The 18,581-nt window shown below is 41.8% G+C and overlaps 1 protein-coding gene across 18 annotated transcripts in view; it reads left to right on the top strand.

Moving 5' to 3' along the window:
* Usp40 (ubiquitin specific peptidase 40) overlaps window positions 1-18,581 on the top strand; it is a 71,026-nt gene that overhangs the window by 41,609 nt on the left and 10,836 nt on the right. For 12 of the 18 annotated variants that reach the window (XR_001839663.3, XM_039083726.2, XM_039083725.2 and 9 more), the window contains 8 exons: window positions 460-583; window positions 2,417-2,474; window positions 8,058-8,111; window positions 8,877-8,965; window positions 9,969-10,055; window positions 11,769-11,805; window positions 14,195-14,259; window positions 16,368-16,442. Coding sequence is in view for 15 of the 18 variants with exons in the window: in XM_039083726.2 (XP_038939654.1) it covers window positions 460-583; window positions 2,417-2,474; window positions 8,058-8,111; window positions 8,877-8,965; window positions 9,969-10,055; window positions 11,769-11,805; window positions 14,195-14,259; window positions 16,368-16,442 (589 nt within the window). In the remaining 3 variants the exon portion in view is untranslated. The other 6 variants (XM_063267294.1, XM_039083729.2, XM_063267295.1 and 3 more) reach the window with 6 other exon arrangements.

Raw genomic sequence — 18,581 nt, 5'->3', positions numbered from 1 at the left:
AGACCCCAATGGATAGGCTTTGATAGTCTTTTAAACCTCTCTAGGGATTCCTGTGCAGGCAGACAACAGGTGACCATTCTTTTATAGGAGTGACCCTTGAAGCTGGATGTAATGGCACATGCCTGTTTTCCCAGCACTTGGGAGTTTCAGGCCAGCCTTGGCTACACAATGAGTTGAAAGCTAGTCTGGGCTGTGGAGACCTTATCTTGAGAAGAAAAAAAATTCCCCTTGAAAACAGGCACAACTCATGTAACTCAGGATTTGGAGCCATGAAAACCAGCCTCATAGTCTACTGCCTCACATTGCCCTAAAGACAACTAATGTCATGGTAGCGAGTCATGGAGTGTGGTCCTACCCCTTAGTCACTTTAGGGGATACATGCCGAGTCTGGATAGTGATACCCAAGCAAGAGTGTCCTGTAAGGACTCATTTCTTCAATGTTTCCTTCTTTACCTACAGTCTGTTGTCCAAACAAGGGAGATGGACCAGCAGCATGAATGAGCTCAACTGGCTCCAAGTGAAAAACTTCTGCCAGTCAGGATCTGAAGAGAAGCAGGTTCAGATAGCCGTGACCATGCACACAGTGAGTAGACAGCCATTACCCTGGCTGGTAATGTTGGGCAACAGAATTTATTTATGAAACAGTCAAGTCTTGCAGAACAGCTGTATCAATGATATCCTCTAAGCTCTTATTGCTTATTTACTTACTTCAACCAGTGGCCTGCTTCAAAGCAGTATGTGCTCTTCTCTACCCTCCTGAGCCTAGACGCTTAGAACCAGGATGAGGACTCGCCTGGTGGTTCCTGGGGTCCTCTGATTTGATAAGCACAGAGAACTGTTGTCAAGGGTTTTCTCTGTACTGTTTAAAGCACATGTGTGAATTTGTCATTTTACTTTTTGTGTTGCTAAGTTTTTATTTTTATCCTTAATTACTCTTTATATACACTGTCCTGTGCAAAACCAACTACCCTTAACAAGTATTCCTCTAGCTACGTGTGGAGGCAAGGATTCCGGTTTTGTTAAAAATAATTTCTGGTGGGGCTGGGGATTTAGCTCAGTGGTAGAGCGCTTGCCTAGGAAGCGCAAGGCCCTGGGTTCGGTCCCCAGCTCCGAAAAAAAGAACCAAAAAAAAATAATAATAATAATAATTTCTGGTAACATACGTTGTTTGTTCATTCCTTTGTTTGTTTGTTTGTTTGTTTGTTTGTTTGTTTTGGAGGGGCAGGTTGAGACAAGGTCTCTATGTAGTCCTAGCTGTCCTGGACTGTCCAACTGTCCAGGCTGGCCTCACACTCACAAAGATCACCTGCCTCTGTCTGCTGAGTGTTAGGATTAAAGGAATGCGCCACCACACCTGATTAGGAAACATGTTTTTTTAACTTACTCACTTTACATCTCACTCACTGCCCTCCTCCCAGTCACCCTCTCCCAATCCTTTCCCCTTCCCCTTACTATCTGAGCGAGTGGGGCCTCCCCGGGTATCTCTCCACCCTGGTACTTCAAGGAAATATATTTTTATATTTACTTGTTACTAGCATATTAATGATTTTTTCTATACCAAAGAAATAGAAACTTACTAAGATGTTTTATATTGTTTTAAACTTTTTTCTAAAATGTTTTTCTTTACATTTATTTATTTGTAGGGACAGGCATGCATGTGGAAGTCAGAGTTTGTTCTCTCTCTCTCCCCTATGCAGACTCCAAGGATCAAACTCAGGCCATTAGATTTGGCATGAGACACTGTCCCCCGGAGCCATCTTGCCAATCCTTGGCATTATAATTTCTTAAAGAGTGTGATGTTTGCTAGTATTCTTAGTCTAGGATCAGTGCACACTAGTACCTGATCCTGTGTGGAAGTGTTGGTAAAGTCCTTTGTCATTTGAGTCTGCTTAGCACTTTGTGGGTTCTGGTAGAGAGGCAAGTGCATGATTTCTGACATCACTTTTACCTGTAAGTTTTACCAGCATTTGGTGCTGTAGAGGATATTGGCCTAAAGTAGGCTTAAAAAAAAAAAAAAAAGTCATTTAAATGGAAGCCATACTTATCTTGGATTGCTGTTACACATTTTTATACTCTGTTCCGGGTCCCAGACCCATTGTCCCATTGTGAGGAATGGGCCTGTGCACTGTTCCTTCCTTGACTCTTCTCAGGTGAGTGTTGTCAGTGCAGCGCTTCCAGTGAGAACTCTTTCTTTCATTCGCGTCGGTATCCTTTTGTCCCAGTTAAAATCAGCTGGCTGAGAACTTGACTGTTAGGACCTGTTCTGAACTTCTGCTTTCAGTCTCGTCAGAAGAATGTCAGGGATGGCTAAAAACTCTGTATGTCTCAGGTGGTCTCTGCAGAAACACTGGTAATCTTCATTTCATCCCCACCCCTTCAACCTATACACAGTCATTAGTTTATTTCTCTATTTTAGGTGGTGTTTGATATTCGAATTAAAGCCATAAAGGAATTAAAATTAATGAAGGAACTAGGTAATCATTTCTATTTGCTTTTTGGTTTTTATCTTAATTTAATTTTGTTCTTTTATTGAAAAAATATGGAAGAGTACAAAAGTAATTTAAGGAAATCTCTTATACCTACCACCCAAAATGGACAAATGTTAATATTTTTTCATGTGTTTGTTTTTGAAACATAAAATCAGTTCTCTGTGTCTCTCTCAGAACTAGTCTTCCTTTCTCCCTAAAACAGTAAGATATCTAACTCAACTGTATTCATAATGTACTGTATATGTTTAGGTGTATTTGTATGTTTTTATAAAATTTATAGTGAGAAGTCTACACATTTTCTGCTCATTCATGGCTTCATTGAGATTTAAGTTAGGTATCAAAAGGGCACACTCATCGTGAGTGTGTAAATTAGTGTCAGTCAGGAATATATAGATAGATATAGTGTCCGGTTTTAGAACACTCCCATCATTCCAGAAGTAGCCACGGCCTTCTGTCAGATTGTTTTCTGGACGTTTTGTATAAAGGGAATCACAGGGTCCATAGACTTTTGTGTCTGGCTTCGTGCTTAGCACACTAGTCTTTGCAGTCTGTCCACTATTTAGAACTTTGCAAAAGTTTAATCCCTTTCGTGGTGACTGCCATTCAGTTGTAAGGATGTTCACACCTCACTAGCCTGTTTTGAATAGTGCTGCCGTACACAATTTGCCATGAATCTCTGTGTGGATCAGAAGACACAACATGCTAGGCTCTCAGCTAGACTTAGGACAGACAACATTGGGTCATCTGGCAAATGTATGTTCGGTTTTATTAGAAGTGCCATCAGCTTCCGAAGTGGCTGAAGAGTTTACCATCTCAGTCGTGTGTCATGGGTGCAGCCTCTCCAAGCCCCTTTCCATTGTCAGTGAATGTAAATGGGTATCTCATTAAATGCAAGAATACTACATTAGTTAACATGCAGGAATCTGTCAACAGCAAAAACAAAATGAACATCAAAATTGAGAAAACCTTATTTATATATTTATTCATTCATTCATTCATTCATTCATTTGGAATTTGTTTTGTTTTGTTTTGGATATAGGATCTCACTCTATAACTCAGGCCTGCCTGGAACTCAAAATCCTCCTGCCTTAAACTCCTGTGTGTTAGAATTTCAAGTGTTTGCCTTGATGCGTTTACAAGAAAATAAAAACAATATCATTAAGTATCAAACATATATTTGAAAAATATGTGCAGGACCTGTACACTGGAAAGTAGAAAACATGCACAAAAAAACTAAACACCACATTAATAAAGGAGTAGGATAACATGTCCACAGATCAGAAGACATGACATGCTAAGAGCTTATCTCCTTAGATTCAGTGTGTTCTAACTCAAAACACCAACAGCATTATATTTTACAGGACGATGCCATTCTAAAATTTGTGTGGTAATTGAAAGAATTCAAATGAACCAAGTGTGGTTAGTCTCGGCACTCCAGAGGTAGAGGCAGGTGGATTTCTGTGAGAGCATGATCAACCTGGTCTTCATAAAGCAGGTTCCAAGCCATCCAGGGTGATGTAGTGAGCCCTTGTCTCAAAAATAGCAACAGCAAAAGCCCTAAAGAAGCCATAGCAGCTTTGAAGGGATGCTGCAGTGTATGGCTTCAAGACACTGCTGTCGGGTCTGTTATACAGGAAGATGTATAGAGCATATAGATGTATACAACCCACTTTGTGTTCAGTGGACAAAGAAGAGTTTTTGCACCTTTAAGACAGTGTTTCAAGAAGAAACCCGTGTATTGTAGACAGTTCTGAATCATTGGCTTCCAAATGTGCAAAAATGAACTTCCATTTTTACCTTCCATCTTATAAAATATTAACTTAAAATCATTATAAAACTAAACACTAAAACTAAAAAGAATAAAACTTCTTGGAGGGGTTGGGGATTTAGCTCAGCGGTAGAGCACTTGCCTAGCAAGCGCAAGGCCCTGGGTTCAGTCCCCAGCTCCGAAAAAAAAAAAAGAAAAGAAAAAAAAAAACTTCTTGAAGAAAACATACAAGAAATTCTTGATGACATTACTATGTGAAAAAGATTTTTAAGCACATTCAAACCATGAAAGAATATAAAGAAAAAATATGAAAATTACCCTAAGTAGCTATGACAAGTTCTCTTCAAAGGACACTTGAAAAAGCAAGCTATGAACTAGGAGAAAAACTTAGAAAATACACATTTATAGTTGAATACAGAATTTATAAAAAGTACTTGTAACGGAATTCAAAGACATCTCAGCCCCAAATGGGAGACCTGTCTGTGAGGGCACGATTGTCTCAGTAGCCACCAGAGGGAAGTCACAACACCTGTCATATAGGTAATACCCAATCCCGATAAAACCAAATGTGGAGCTCCTGTGTGCAGGGAGTGTAAAGTGCTGTATTCTCTTTGGAAAACTGAGGGTTGGTTTTGCTTGGTTGAATTTTGTTTGCTTGGTTTTTGTTTTTTTTGTTGTTGTTGTTTTGGTTTGGTTTTGGTTTTTTATAAATGCAAACATGTCCCACTTCTATTTCTAGATATTTACTGAAGAAAAGGTAAAACATACAACCTTATAAAAACATGAGTGTTGTCAGTGGGCACTGTAGTCAGTAGAGCAGCACTCTCCACACAGCAGGTGTGGCTCTCAGAAACTGTGTGCTATATGCCAAATGAAAGGAGCAGACACAAACAAGTATAAACCAACGCTCCTACACAGGAGCTGTCTTAGGAAACTCCGGCTTAAGCTACAATCCCAGAAAGCAGATGAGGATCGGGCTGTAGGGGTTAACTGCAGAGTAGCATGGCAGGGAATTTGAGCTTGATAACCATGGTGTGAATGAGTGCTTGTGTGTTTGTCAAGCTCTGCAGGTTGTGCTCCTAGACTGGATTGTATCACTCTAAGTAAAAATACATTGGTAAAGTTTACCAAAGCCATATTGCTTATTCAGGAAGTGGGAATCAGTACTGTGTCCAGTAACTGATTTGCTCATCCTGACACTTTTTCCTTCTCCACACTATGTCTCCTGCAGCAAGAGATCCTATCCACTTCATGAGCTAGATTCTGCCCTCTATCTGAGCTCTTTCTGCTTTTCCACTACTCTTTCACTAACTCTGAAACCTAACCCTGTGGGACCTGCAATCAGGACCTGTCTGTCTCTGATTTCGATGCCACCATCCTGCTGAGTCACAGCAGACTGTGCAGGCAGACTGTCCTTTGGGGGAGCCCCTTGCACAAGCTCTCGTCTGCCTGCAGACTGTCCGTGCTCTGATCTCTGGACTTTCTTGCCTTTGCATTCTTATCTCCTACTTAAGCTGTTCATTGTTCTTAACCTAAGTATTCTCCTTTATTTCTGACCATGCAGTCTCAGGCTTTTGGCTTCACTCCTAACACTCTGTACTTTTGCTTGATAGCATTTATAGCTGCAAGTGCTCTTTTCATTTGTGCCATAGCCATTCACTTCTCCCATTAGATGAGGCTGTGTAAGGGCCAACTCCAGGGCTGTCATGCTTGATGGCTGTCATGACTGATGTGAGGGCTTTGTTTTGCTGTGCTACCCTGCCTCCACTTTGAGTCTGTGGGCACAGGAAACCCTCACACTAGGCCACGTGGCTTGAACTACAGGCCTGCAGTACCACACTCAGCCAGGACTGAAAAAAAACGACTTAAAGCACTAGACTTAAAATCTACTTTTTTAAACTAGGGAAATACTTTTTATCTACTTCTTTAATAAGAAATTTGTATTTTAAAATGTCTGTCATCTTTATAACAACACCGTATTTGAGACAGAACTCTGGAGTCTCAGGAGGAAAGTCTGTCCCACTCTAATAAACTTAGACCATTTTAAGCCTGTGCCACTCTTGCCCATTCAGAAATCTCGACACTCCTTCCTTCCAAGTTCATGCTTTGCAATTCATGTAAGAATTCTATGTGGACTGAAAACTTAGTGTGCTCCTTCCCCGGGATCAGGAGTCTGCATCCTCAACAGTGCATGCTGGCCTCATCCATTTGCTAAATATGTTTGAAATGCAGGTGGTCTGCTTTGCACACTTGCAGTTAGCTTGAATTTCAGATAAATAGTCAAATTTTAGTATTTGGCTAAAGCCTATCCACAGTTACTAGCTCTGAAGTCACAAATCAGACCAGTCTCTTCCCTTTTTCAAGTTCAGTGGTGGCTGGCTAGTGTGTGTGTCATACATATCTGCACACAGACAGTAAAGTATGGCGCTCTGCTACCTCTCTCACAGCCATAAGCCTACCTGACCTTGTACATGAATGGGTCATGAAAGAAAGCACCCAGAGAAACAGAAGTCACAATAGAGAAGCAATCCCTGTCCACAGGAATGGTGGCATAGCTGTCACTCACTCACGAGGCACCAAACATGCAGCTGAGGAAATTGCTAAAGGCAAACTTAGTGACTTAAGTGAGGATGGTGATAAAAATGCAAACATCCCAAGAGAAATGATGCTGGGGAAAACCAGCTCACAGAGATGTTTGCCAGCACTAAATGCACAAACAGTCCTGGGAACTGAGCTCATGTCAAAAGTACAAGCACTTGCCAAGAGGCAGAAAATCTCCTCATGTCCCAGCGCCAGCTGCCCCACGAGGGGCAGACAGCCCTGGTCCACACTCTGGGCCTGGTTCCTGTTTTATGTTTTGAAGACAGGGTCTCACTGTTTGTCCCTGGCTGGCCTGGAGTTCACTGCATAGACCAGGCTGGCTTCAGCAGCCCTCCTGCTTCTTCTCCCAAGTGCTTATATAGGGTACAGAGCGTCACGCCCTGCTTTTGATCAGTGTGCTGCAGGACAGAGATGCTTATCTCTGGTTCTAGTTTTGAATGTTCACACTAACATGTTTAAAGTATAAGTGTATGTATAAGTGTTCATTTTAATTTTCTTTTCCTGAACCATGAGTAACCTTACAATTTTTAATGTTTTGGGAAAAATATGCTAAAGTCATTGTTGGCTAGTTGTAATTTTCCCCACTGAACCATTTCAGCTGTTTATATAGTATTGCATGGCTGCAAAGTGAAGGTTATCCTCATTTGAGGTTGTTTGGGGGGGTTCTGTTTTTGTTTTTTTAATTGTTGGAGTATTCTGTTTTGTTTTTGAGACAGCATCTCATTGTGTAATTGAAGCTGGCTTTGAATCCATGACTCTTCTTCCCTGGCTTCCTGAGTGAGCACTGAGCACAGACACGACAGAGCCACTATGCACTGAGCACAGACAGGGCTCAGAGCCACTATGCACTGAGCACAGACAGGGCACAGAGCCACTATGCACTGAGCACAGACAGGGCACAGAGCCACTGTGCACTGAGCACAGACAGGGCACAGAGCCGCTATGCACTGAGCACAGACAGGGCACAGAGCTGCTATGCACTGAGCACAGACAGGGCTCAGAGCCACTATGCACTGAGCACAGACAGGGCACAGAGCCGCTATGCACTGAGCATAGACATGACACAGAGCCACTATGTGCATCTGGAGTTTTGCTTTTGTGGGTGGAGGTTAGCTTATTGTACTTACTGTAATTACCATAGTAGAACATTACGTTACAGCTCTTTGCTTAGTAGTTAACCACCTTCTTTTCATTCACAGCTGAGAACAGCTGTTTGAGACCCATTGATAGAAACGGGAGGCTCCTTTGTCCAGGTAAATTTTGGCAGCTTTCAAAGTCTAGCAGGCTCTCATTCAGACACCTGTATGGTAAATAATGGTTTCCACATCTCACCTTCAGGAAATGACTCCTGGATGTGTTTCTATCCAAATATCTTATTTGTTACAGAAAGACTTACACCATCTCTGTTTTCTTAAACATTCTTTCAGATGCCTCAGTCCTTGTTGTGGTCATGGTGTTGTCTAAGGTTTTCATAGCTTGACCCCTCAGGTCTCTCTGCTTGTTCATTTCACTGGGATACTGCTGTGAATAGTCTTTACTTCCCACATTTCTGGCACCTCTTGAGATCAGCCCTGACACCATCACAGGGTCTAATAACCCATGTTCCAGCCACAACTCTAAATGTGGATGAAGCAAGTCCAGTCCACTGTGCAGGTTTTTAAATTCGTGTAAAGAAGTCTTTGATCAAGTCATGTTCATTATGAATCGTGGTTCTTAGCATGTGGCACAGATGATGAGACTAGTGTGGGAATATGAAAGTTAAACATAAGCACCACACATGTGCTACTTTAACATGAAGCACAACTCCCCTTTTCTCAATATTTTCTTCAGAGTGTATATAAAAACCTAGTAATGGTGTGGTGGTGCTCGGTGGAACTCAGGGCCTTGCCCAAGACAAGTACAGACTTTCCTTCTGAGCTGCAGCCCAGCCTTGATCCTCTCAGTTTTCAAAGAAAATAATGTCACTTAAGAGAGGTAGGAATTCAAAATAGTCACTTGGTTACCAACTTTACTCATAGTACCAGATACCAGCACTTTGGAGGAGGCAGAGGTGAAGATGGGGAGCTCCGTGGGACTGTGTCTGGGGAAAGCACCAACTTCCTCTCAGGTACAGTATGGCCCAGCAGAACAGTTGGTCCTTCCCAACTGATAGATTTAATGCTCCAGGAATACTGTTTTTCTGTAGAAAGTTTCTTTAAATTTTTATACTATTATACTCTTGAAACCAAAAATACCATTCCAAAGCATATTTCTGAGGTTCCTTTTGTGGTTGAGAAGACTTTGTAAAGTTGAGGGGCCACTCTGTGTTGCAGGGATGTGCTAGCTGTGTACCAGCTTCTCGCCCTCATCCTCAGCATCCCCTTCTCTATAAAACACCACAGAATGGACCCCTTGCCTGAGTCTCCCTAGATAGTGAGCTGTTATTACCATAGCTCCATGACTACCTCATAAGACAGTCTGGACTTTGATCCTGTTCTCTGTCACTCCTAGATATATCTTATTACTTCCCCAACCACTGTCCTTCAGTCTGCTTTCCTTGGGATGCTAGCAAGTAGCAGGCATGACAAGCTGTGACAAGTGAAGTAGAATTAGACAGTAGCTAGAACTGCTCTAAGGAGCTTAACTGATGAGAGTTTTCTGTTTTCTTCCTATGGGGCCTTGGGGACTGCAGCATATGGACTAAAACTAAATGTCTGAGAGAGCCACAGATGATGCTTACTGTACAGTGACTACAGATCCCTGTGGAGTGACCAAGTCGTAGTGAGAACACGTTTAAAGTGGCATGGGATTTTTAGGGGTCTTCTGAGTAGCATTTTACTTTTGCTTTCAGGAAAGTAAGATTGATGTTTAAATGATAATGTGAAATTATTCAATATCATCTTGTTTTCACAAAATTTGGTGTTTGTTTGGAGTGCCCACCTGCATCTTTTTTCAATTCTAGGTTAAACCCAGGGCCTTCAGAATGGTGGGGCAAGTACTGTGTTCCTAGCCACTGAACTTGTTATATTAGTTCTCTGTGGGCCTTTGGCCTTCGTTTTGAAAATAAATAATAAGCTTGTAGGGTATTTTAGTCCAGGGAAATTATTTTCATACTTTGGTCTTGCTCACAGCTGTTCCTGTTTTTTGCTCTGGGGACTGACATTCACCCTGGGGCAGAGCTGGAAGTCATAGTAGAAGAAACACTCTCAGTGAGAGATGTAAGTAATTACTTTGGGTTTAGGGGCCATGTTATCCTATGTCAGGATTTGGAGGTTATAAGCTGAGGGCTTACACAGTATGGGCTTTCAGAAATTGTTAATACTCATCAAAAGGAAATTCAGAAGTTGGTTAAGGCAACCAAGACTTTTAAATAAGATTGTTCGTGTTCCTTTTTACTTTCCTGATGATCGTTAATACTACAGAAATTTGAGCTGTGCAGACAGGTGGCACACACCTGTAATCCAGCCCTTGATTACAAGGCCAGCCTGGGTGACAGAAACCCTGTTTCTAAACAAGAAATGGGTATAAAAGGAAAATACTGAAATCCTTCATTGTCTCTTATCCCACTACTATTAACCTTTTGATATTTCCTACTTAATATACATATAAAGTCACAACAGGGTTGAGGGTTTTGTTTGTTTATTTGCATTGAGAAAACAAATGAATAATTGTGTTGCTGTCATTAAGAGCTGGGATTTTCAGTAAGCCTGCACTCCTGTATTTGAAATAGAAGATTCTGAATGAACTGCATCTATTTTCTCTTAAAACCTCTAGGTTTTCTTGCTTCATCCCCTGCCACAGGTTATAATTCCTGAGTAACTTGGTAGCAGGAAGCAGCCCTAACACCCAGGGGATAGCTGCTAGACTTAGCTACTTGATTCTAGAAGGAGGAACCAGGGCGTCGTGGAGTAAATGCTGGTACTCTGTCCAGGCTAGGGAATGTAAATGCCGAGCTGCAGCGTGTCATCACAGAAGACAGTAGAGACAGGTCCCCGTGTCAGCAAGTGATGATTGAACTTAAGGGGACTAACTGATCTGTGTAAGGAAAAAAGTTTTAAAAATCAGAAAAGAGTTTGAGGGAAAAAAATGAAAGGAGGCGTGCTTTAATGTCAGCACTCCGAAGGCTGAGGCAGGAGCATTATGTGTTTGTGGCAGCCTGAGCTACACCATGAGGGCCTCATTCACATGCTCACATAATGCAAACCCTACAAGGAAGTTCTGATCATCTGGCCTGTAGTAGACGCTAGGGACCAAAAAGTTAGGCATGTTTCACCTTCCTTCCAAAACTAGACATCAGGTCTCTGATAGGTAATGAGAAGCCGATTTTTACTTCTCTTTGCTCTTAGGTAGTATCTCTCAAACTTTGTTCTTTAAGACGAGTTTAGGTTAGGAATGTTTTTCATCAGGAAGTGGGTGTTGCTAATTATGTTTTTTTTCTTTAATCTTTGGCACGTGTTGTCTGATGTTTTACATTGTGCTGTGGGGTCAGGCTTCCATAGTTCTTCCCGAGAGTTTGTGTGGAGTGTTTTCTGGGTGTTAATTCAGGTTAGTTTCTCTTTATAGGATGCCTAAGTCTATCCAAAACTCAGTCATGCATACTCTGCTTGTCCTTTTAATAAATGAGTTAAATGTTTCTGGCTTTGTCTTAGTGTGTGTTTAACCCTTAAGTGGCTGGAATTACATTCATGTGCCACCCACCAGGCCTAGTATTATGAACAGTCCTAGTTGGAAGTGGCAGAAACTGTTTCCCCATCTGGATTGCCCTACTTAGCTCCTAGAAGAGAGCCAGCTGTGAACATGAAATATGTGTATTTATCTATGAATAGTGAAGTAGAATCAGACTTAATTAGTTCCAGGTTCAAAAGCTGGACTTCTCCTCCTATGCAGATCAGAAACAGAAAACTAACACTGAGTATAATTTTTTTTAACAGTGTTTAAAGATAATGCTGGAGAAGTCAGGTCAGCAAGGTAAGTTCTTTACTGTGATAATAAAACCGTATTCACATCCTTTAAAACAGTATCTGGAAGCTTCATGAAGAATCCTCAAGCTGGCTTCTTTCTGTGAGAGTTGTGGGAAAACTGTAACTTAAATTTTGTGCGTACATAACAAGGTCTCCTGGTTTTTATCTGCAAATTAAAAGTAATGGCAGCCTGGTGCTAAGCAACGATCGATAGCTAACATTGGGTCCAGCAGAGGTTAACAGAAAGCCAAGGTTTCTTCTACCTGGGACTGTTCAGGTCTTTTACTGACTTCCAGAAAAATCACAGTAATCCAAAATTTAATTGCACCTGTTGATTTCTGTGTTATAGATTAGAAAATATAATACAAGGGAAGAAAACAGTAAGTTGAGAATAACTGAAGTGCTTCCCTCCCATGCAGAGCCTCTTCAGTAGGCTGAGACACCATAGTCTCCGCAGCCCCCAAGCTTCCTTATAGGCAGCAGCCCTGCCCAGTTACTCTCGGTGCAAGGCATGTCTGCGGTGTGTATGCACTACTTCATTAGCCCTGCAGCCCTACAAGGATCCCTACCTAGTCCCAGTTTGTGGTGAGGAAGCAAGCGGAGGCTTCAAGACTCTAGAAGGCATACCCAGCCTTTCAGCAGGGACCATTTCTCTGCTTTCAGAGCCCAGCTTCTTGTCATTGTACACTGTTCACTTGTAACTCGTTAACGATTTTTTTCTTAAATATACTTAGATTATAAGGGCTCAATGTACCGCCCCATCCCTATAACCCCAGCATTTGGAAGGAGAGACATGAAGATCAAAAGCTGTAGGCCCCCCAACATGAAGGTACACACCTTTAACCCAGCACTATATCAACTTGTCTTAGTTAGGATTTCTGTTGCTGCAAAGAAACATGATGACCAAAAAGCAAACTAGGAAGAAAGGGGTTTATTTGGCTTAGACTTCCACAGACCTGTTCATCACCCAAGGAAGTCAGGGTGAGAACTCACACAGGTAGGAGCCTGGAAGCAGGAGCTGATGCAGAGGCCATAAAGGGTGCTGCTTCTTGGCTTGCTTCTGTGGCTTACACAGCCAGCCCTGGGATGGCACCAAGGAATCAGAAGCAGGCAGATCTCTTCAAATTCTAGACAAATGTGTAGTGAGTTCCAGGATAGTCAGAGACCCTGACTCAAAAAACAAAAGTTCCAAGCCAGACTGGCAATATAGCAATGCCCTATCTCAAAACAAAAACCAAAACAAGAGCTGCTAGTGTGTGTCAGGGGTAGAGTACTAGCATGTGCAAAGTCCTTGATTTGATCCCCCTCTTCCTCCTGTTCCACTAACCCCTTAAAAAAGGGGGGGGGGCTGGGGATTTAGCTCAGTGGTAGAGCGCTTGCCTAGGAAGCGCAAGGCCCTGGGTTCGGTCCCCAGCTCCGAAAAAAAGAACCAAAAAAAAAAAAAAAAAAAGGAAGAAGGAAAGAAGGTTACTATGGCAAATCAAAGTTGAAGCTTTCTTATTTGCCTGAAGGTAAATGTAAGAAGTCAGTGTACCTTTCTTGTTATATTTAGCAACATTGTTATTCTTTTAATATCCGATTTTTAAACTTGCCCCACTCAACATTTTCCCCACATGTTTTCAGAGCACCTGTCATTTCACCAGGGTAGTCAGTCCACTGACAAATGGGACTCTAATCAAACACTAGTCAAATATATTTCACTCCCACCTACCTCATGAACATGCCTCTCAGGCTGTATTGTCTATTTTTGTTAGATTAACTGCTAAGTTTCCTTGTATACCTGAGAAATTTCTTAGGTGCGACAGCAAAATTAAATTAAAATTCAACTTCCTAGGGCTTTCAGAAGAGATTCTACACTTGAAGTATGTATGTGCACATACCTGTGTGTGTGGGTGTGTGTGTGTGTGTGTGTGTGTGTGTGTGTGTTATGTATAATCCAGAATACATGTTACAAAGCTACAGAGTAAACACTGTAGCACAGCAGCAAGTACACTATGGCCAGGTGTTCCTTTCATTCGTGCTCAGCTAGGATGTGTGTAGACTCAAGAGCTTGCTCATAGGAAACGCAAGGCCCTGGGTTCGGTCCCCAGCTCCGAAAAAAAAAAAAAAAAAAGAACAAAAAAAAAAAAAAAAAGAGCTTGCTCATAACAGGTAAGTGCTGCTCCTGGGCTACAGCCCCAGTGAGGATGTGGTTTTGATTTGCAAGTTCTTGCTGGGTGAAAAGCAAACTAAACAAATTGAAGGACCAACTTAATTTTTCATATTATGGAAGACATAATTTTCAAACAAAAAATGATGGAGCCTCATTTGATACCTGTTGTCTCTAGAAGGTTGTTCCTGGCAAACCTTACAGCATCTTCTCTAGGGTTCCTCATCTTGCTGCTAATTCTTCCTAGGAGAGATGTGGCACTTAAGGAAAATGGATTGGTGCTATGAAGCTGGTGAGCCTTTATGTGAAGAAGTAAGATCCTTTCTCTATATTTTTCAAATATTTCATCTTATTATTGTGTATGTGATGGGGAGGGGGAACATGCCAAATGTGCCTAGCAGGTGTGTGACATCCAGAGGACAACTTCATGCAGTCAATTCTCTCATTCCACCTTTGTGTGGGTCCAAGTTCTCCTGACTTGGTGGCAATCTCCCTTACCCACTGAGCCATCTTGCCAGTCCATCTTTTCTACATTTTGCTCTAAAAATGGGCAAGTTATTTCATAGTTTTATACACAATTCCCTCATCCCATTATAGGAAGCAATTCCAAAAGAAAATGAAAGTTTTTTTCCCTTTCTTAGCATACAAAAAAAAAAAAAAAGGATCTATAAATGTGTCTATTTGTGTTCACTTTTTCCAACCGGCTCTCTGATAAATGGCAAGTCATTTCTGACATGAGTGGTAAACTCCTCTGATGGGCAGGCAAGCTTGAGGAATAGTTTATCAGCAAGCAGAGGATTTCAGAGACCAAATAGCAAAAGGGTGCTGGAAAGCTTTTGAAGTCATTCAAACTCTAAACTCCAAATTCTTTGATCTCAGAATTTCTCTGTAAGTAAATGTCTGTACCAACCAGTCACATGGCCCAGCAGCAGGAAGGCTTCTGTCTAGGCCGTTGGAATCCAGGCAGGCTGTTAGTTGGTCTTAAATTGCATCAGACCTCCATATCCACACTCATTCTTAGCAGGTGGCCAAATGAAGCCCTGGCATCTTAGATAGCCGTGGTCAGCACTGTCTCCCTGCCTACGCTCCAGTCCTGCTGTCTAGGAATCAGCAGTGGTTTACATTTTTAAACAGGCACAATGGGGTCTCCAGTGGGACCAGTCCACTGAGCACCCTCTGAGTCTTTGTGGGGTTGGACAGCAGAGTAAGAAGCAGGTCTCAAAGAATCCTGAGGTGTTAAAATTAGGTAGCCTTTTCACTGTGGGTCCAAGTACCACCCCTCCATTGGGGTGTATGTATACTGCTCAGGCAGACAAAATGGGAGGGCACTAGGCTACACTGGGGGGTCAGGGGGACAGAAGGCAGCCTAAGATGGGGGCCCAAGTGAGAAACAGTGCAGACTGAGATGGAGGAGGCAGGGCTCCTCCCAAACTCCCAGTGTCCAGTCACCACTAGGAACTGTGTAGAGTTAGGAATGAAGGGGCCACTCAGGCTGGTGATGGAGGTGGGGAGAACTCCAGCTTAGCTCAGACGTGAGTGTCCGTGTCCAAAGGGCAGAGGAGACTTCTACTGGAAATAGGGCTATGTATGATGAAGGCTTCCCCCACAGTGGTTCTTGATGAGAGAGACAGTCTTTATTTGTCTAAACTGTTTGTTCATTGTTCATCTTGGAAAATTAGTCCATATGACTTACTAAGGGTGGGCCAGAGAGTAAATAGTTTTTGCAGAAAGGAGTGCAAAAATTCATTGTTTTCAAAGCTGAAGTCCCTTTCAAACTTCTCTTTCCCATCCTAGTCTTCTATGTCTTTTTGAGATTTAGTCCTAGCCTTCAAGAGCCTGCTAGCCTTTCTACTCTCTCCTTGCCCCTTTCCTACCAGACTACCACTTGAGTTTAAGAGTTGTTTCCTCTTAACTAAATTACTTCAACAGCTTCTCCAGCCCAGCAGGTGGTCCCCACACAGCCCATCATACATAGCCCAAACCGTCTTCAGTGGCTGCTTCTGTCCCACACCCAAGGCAATGCCCACTCCCCTGCCGCCCGGTGCTGTGCACTCTGACCTTCCTGCTCTCAGCTCTTGACTGTTGTCAGCTCTGACTTTCCATTTGATCTTTTTTTCCCAACAAAGTTCCTTATCTTATTTCCTCTAGTTTTCCAAATCCAGCCTTTTCCCCAAGAATCACTAACATCTCACATTGCACAAATCATTGTCTCTTTCATTAGATCCTTTGTGGGTCTTCTGCTCTGTACTCATAGCTTAATACATAATGCTATTCTGATTTATTCTCTCAGTTTATCTCCTTTGTCTTCAGTGTCTGCTTGATTGTTTATCTCTTAAGACAATAGAAGTATAAGACTTTAAAAGATCCAGTGGTCTCTTTGTTCCTTTCAGAAGTGACAAAAAGAATTTCTGTGTTCCCAGGATGCAACATTGAAAGAGCTTATGATATGTTCTGGGGACACTTTGCTGTTAACTGAAGGAAAACTGCCTTCTCCGGTAAGACCAAATGGCCATTTGTAAGTAAGTTACTGTTTTCTGATTATTATGATGATGGGGAATGAGAAAATATAGGAAATCATAAAAAATATCTATACAGCTTTGCCAAAATTGTATAAAAATACAGTATGTATAAAAATACAAAATTGTATAAAAATACAATGATAAAAAATATCTATACAGCTTTGCAAAAATCTCTCCTCGTTGGTACGTGGGAGATTTCCCTCCAAATTTCTAAATAAAATTAAAGTAGCTATATGTAAGATAAAATTAAAATCATTATATATTAATATATGTGTGATTAAGTTAAAATTATATTTAAAATAAACTATGTAAAGAATGTTACTTCTTCCATTTTTATATTTAACTTATTTTGAGATGTGGTCTCACTTTGCTGGCCTGGAACTTGCTGAATAGACCAGGCTAGCCTCGAACTCAAAGAGACTCACCAGCCTCTGCCTCCTGACTACTGGGCTTAAAAAGATGTGTCCGCCACACCAGGCTTTATATTTAATATGTTAAGCCCATGGAAAGCCCAGAAATTACCATTACAGCCAAACTAAATTTTACTGCTCTTTAGTTTCTTATATTTTCAGTGTTACAAATTCATCTTTGGTTTTAGGTTTTACTTTTTTAAACGGTTTAGTTTATTTATTTTGTGTATGGTTATTCGCCTGTATGTATGGCTGTGTACCTGGTGCCCACTGAGGCCAGGAGAGAGTGCCAGATTCCCTGGCACTGGAGCCAGAGTTGTGAGTGCTATCACCGCTAACAGTTTGTTGTATCTTTTTTGCCTGAAAAAAATAAAAAATAAAAATAAAAACTGGCGCTTAATTCTGGTCCCCTGAGAGAGCACTGAACCATTTCCCCAGCCCTTAATTTTTGTTCCTACAGTTTTTGTTCCTAGAGACTTAAAGTCTCTAGAGTTATTAAATCAAAACCTATGCATGTTTTTAAAAGACCTTTTTGGTCTGTATTACCAGAGTGTTTTACTGTGTCAGTGTGTGTGTGTGTGTGTGTGTGTGTGTGTGTGTGTGTGTGTGTGATATGCATATGTGGGGAGTGCTTATATGTTTGTGGACACAAGTTGGGGACACATGCATTGTGGACACATGTGGGGATACATGTGTGTTCACATGTATATTGAAGCCAGCAATTGACATCAGTTTTTATTCTTTTCACTTTATATACTGAGATATTGTCTCTCACTGAACTTGGAGGTGACCAGTTCAGCCAGTCCAGCCAGTCAGCTTGTCAGGGCGACTTGTCTTGCTGCATGGGTGCTGGGGTCCAAACTCTTTGAGCAAGCACCTTACACTTGAGCCTTCTGCCCAGCCTGTTGTGATGCTTTTTTTTTTTTAACAAGCATTACACATCACTGCTTTTCTTTTTTTTTTTTTTTTTTTTCTTTTTTTTTTTTCCGGAGCTGGGGACCGAACCCAGGGCCTTGCGCTTGCTAGGCAAGCGCTCTACCACTGAGCTAAATCCCCAACCCCTATCACTGCTTTTCTTTATTCATTTTTAATGCAAAGAGGCAAAATGATAAAGTAAAATGTTTCCAATATTCAGATAAATGACATTCACTTAGTAGAGAATTCAGACAGCTTAGAAAGCTGTTTGTCAAAGATAAAGCTCTAAAACGAAAAGCAGGAGTCATACCCGTGTCTGCCTTGTGCACCCTCCTAAAGAAAATGCTCTGCAACCAAGCGTGGTTTTGCAGTGAGGTTGACACAAGAGGACAGTGTGACCCTCCCAGAAGAGAAAGGAGGGGAGGGGTTCCAAATGTGTGCATGTATAAGCTGTGAGCTACAAGGACGTGCATCCTGTATGCTCTCCCCTGAAGGGTGCCATCTCCTCAGTGTTTGACACTCACGGTCCATGCTTGCATGCACTTACCATATCCCAAGGGTCACACATGGCATCTGATTTTTCATTCATAATTTCATAAGTCCTACTGAGCTTTGCACAGTTTCATGTTTGCATAGGTAATATAAAGTTCCAAGTGCTGGGCACTCTCCCCGCCTCCACCCCAGTCCTCCAGATTGGCATCCAGTTTTCTCTGTACTCTCCAGAGGTTTACACTTTGGTGTGCCTACCTCAAGTATGTGTGTTTTGTGTATACAGTATACATGTCATGCA

The sequence above is a fragment of the Rattus norvegicus genome, chromosome 9, assembly GCF_036323735.1.
Source record: "Rattus norvegicus strain BN/NHsdMcwi chromosome 9, GRCr8, whole genome shotgun sequence".
Lineage (NCBI taxonomy): Eukaryota > Metazoa > Chordata > Mammalia > Rodentia > Muridae > Rattus > Rattus norvegicus.
This window is presented reverse-complemented; position numbering and strand designations above follow the sequence as displayed.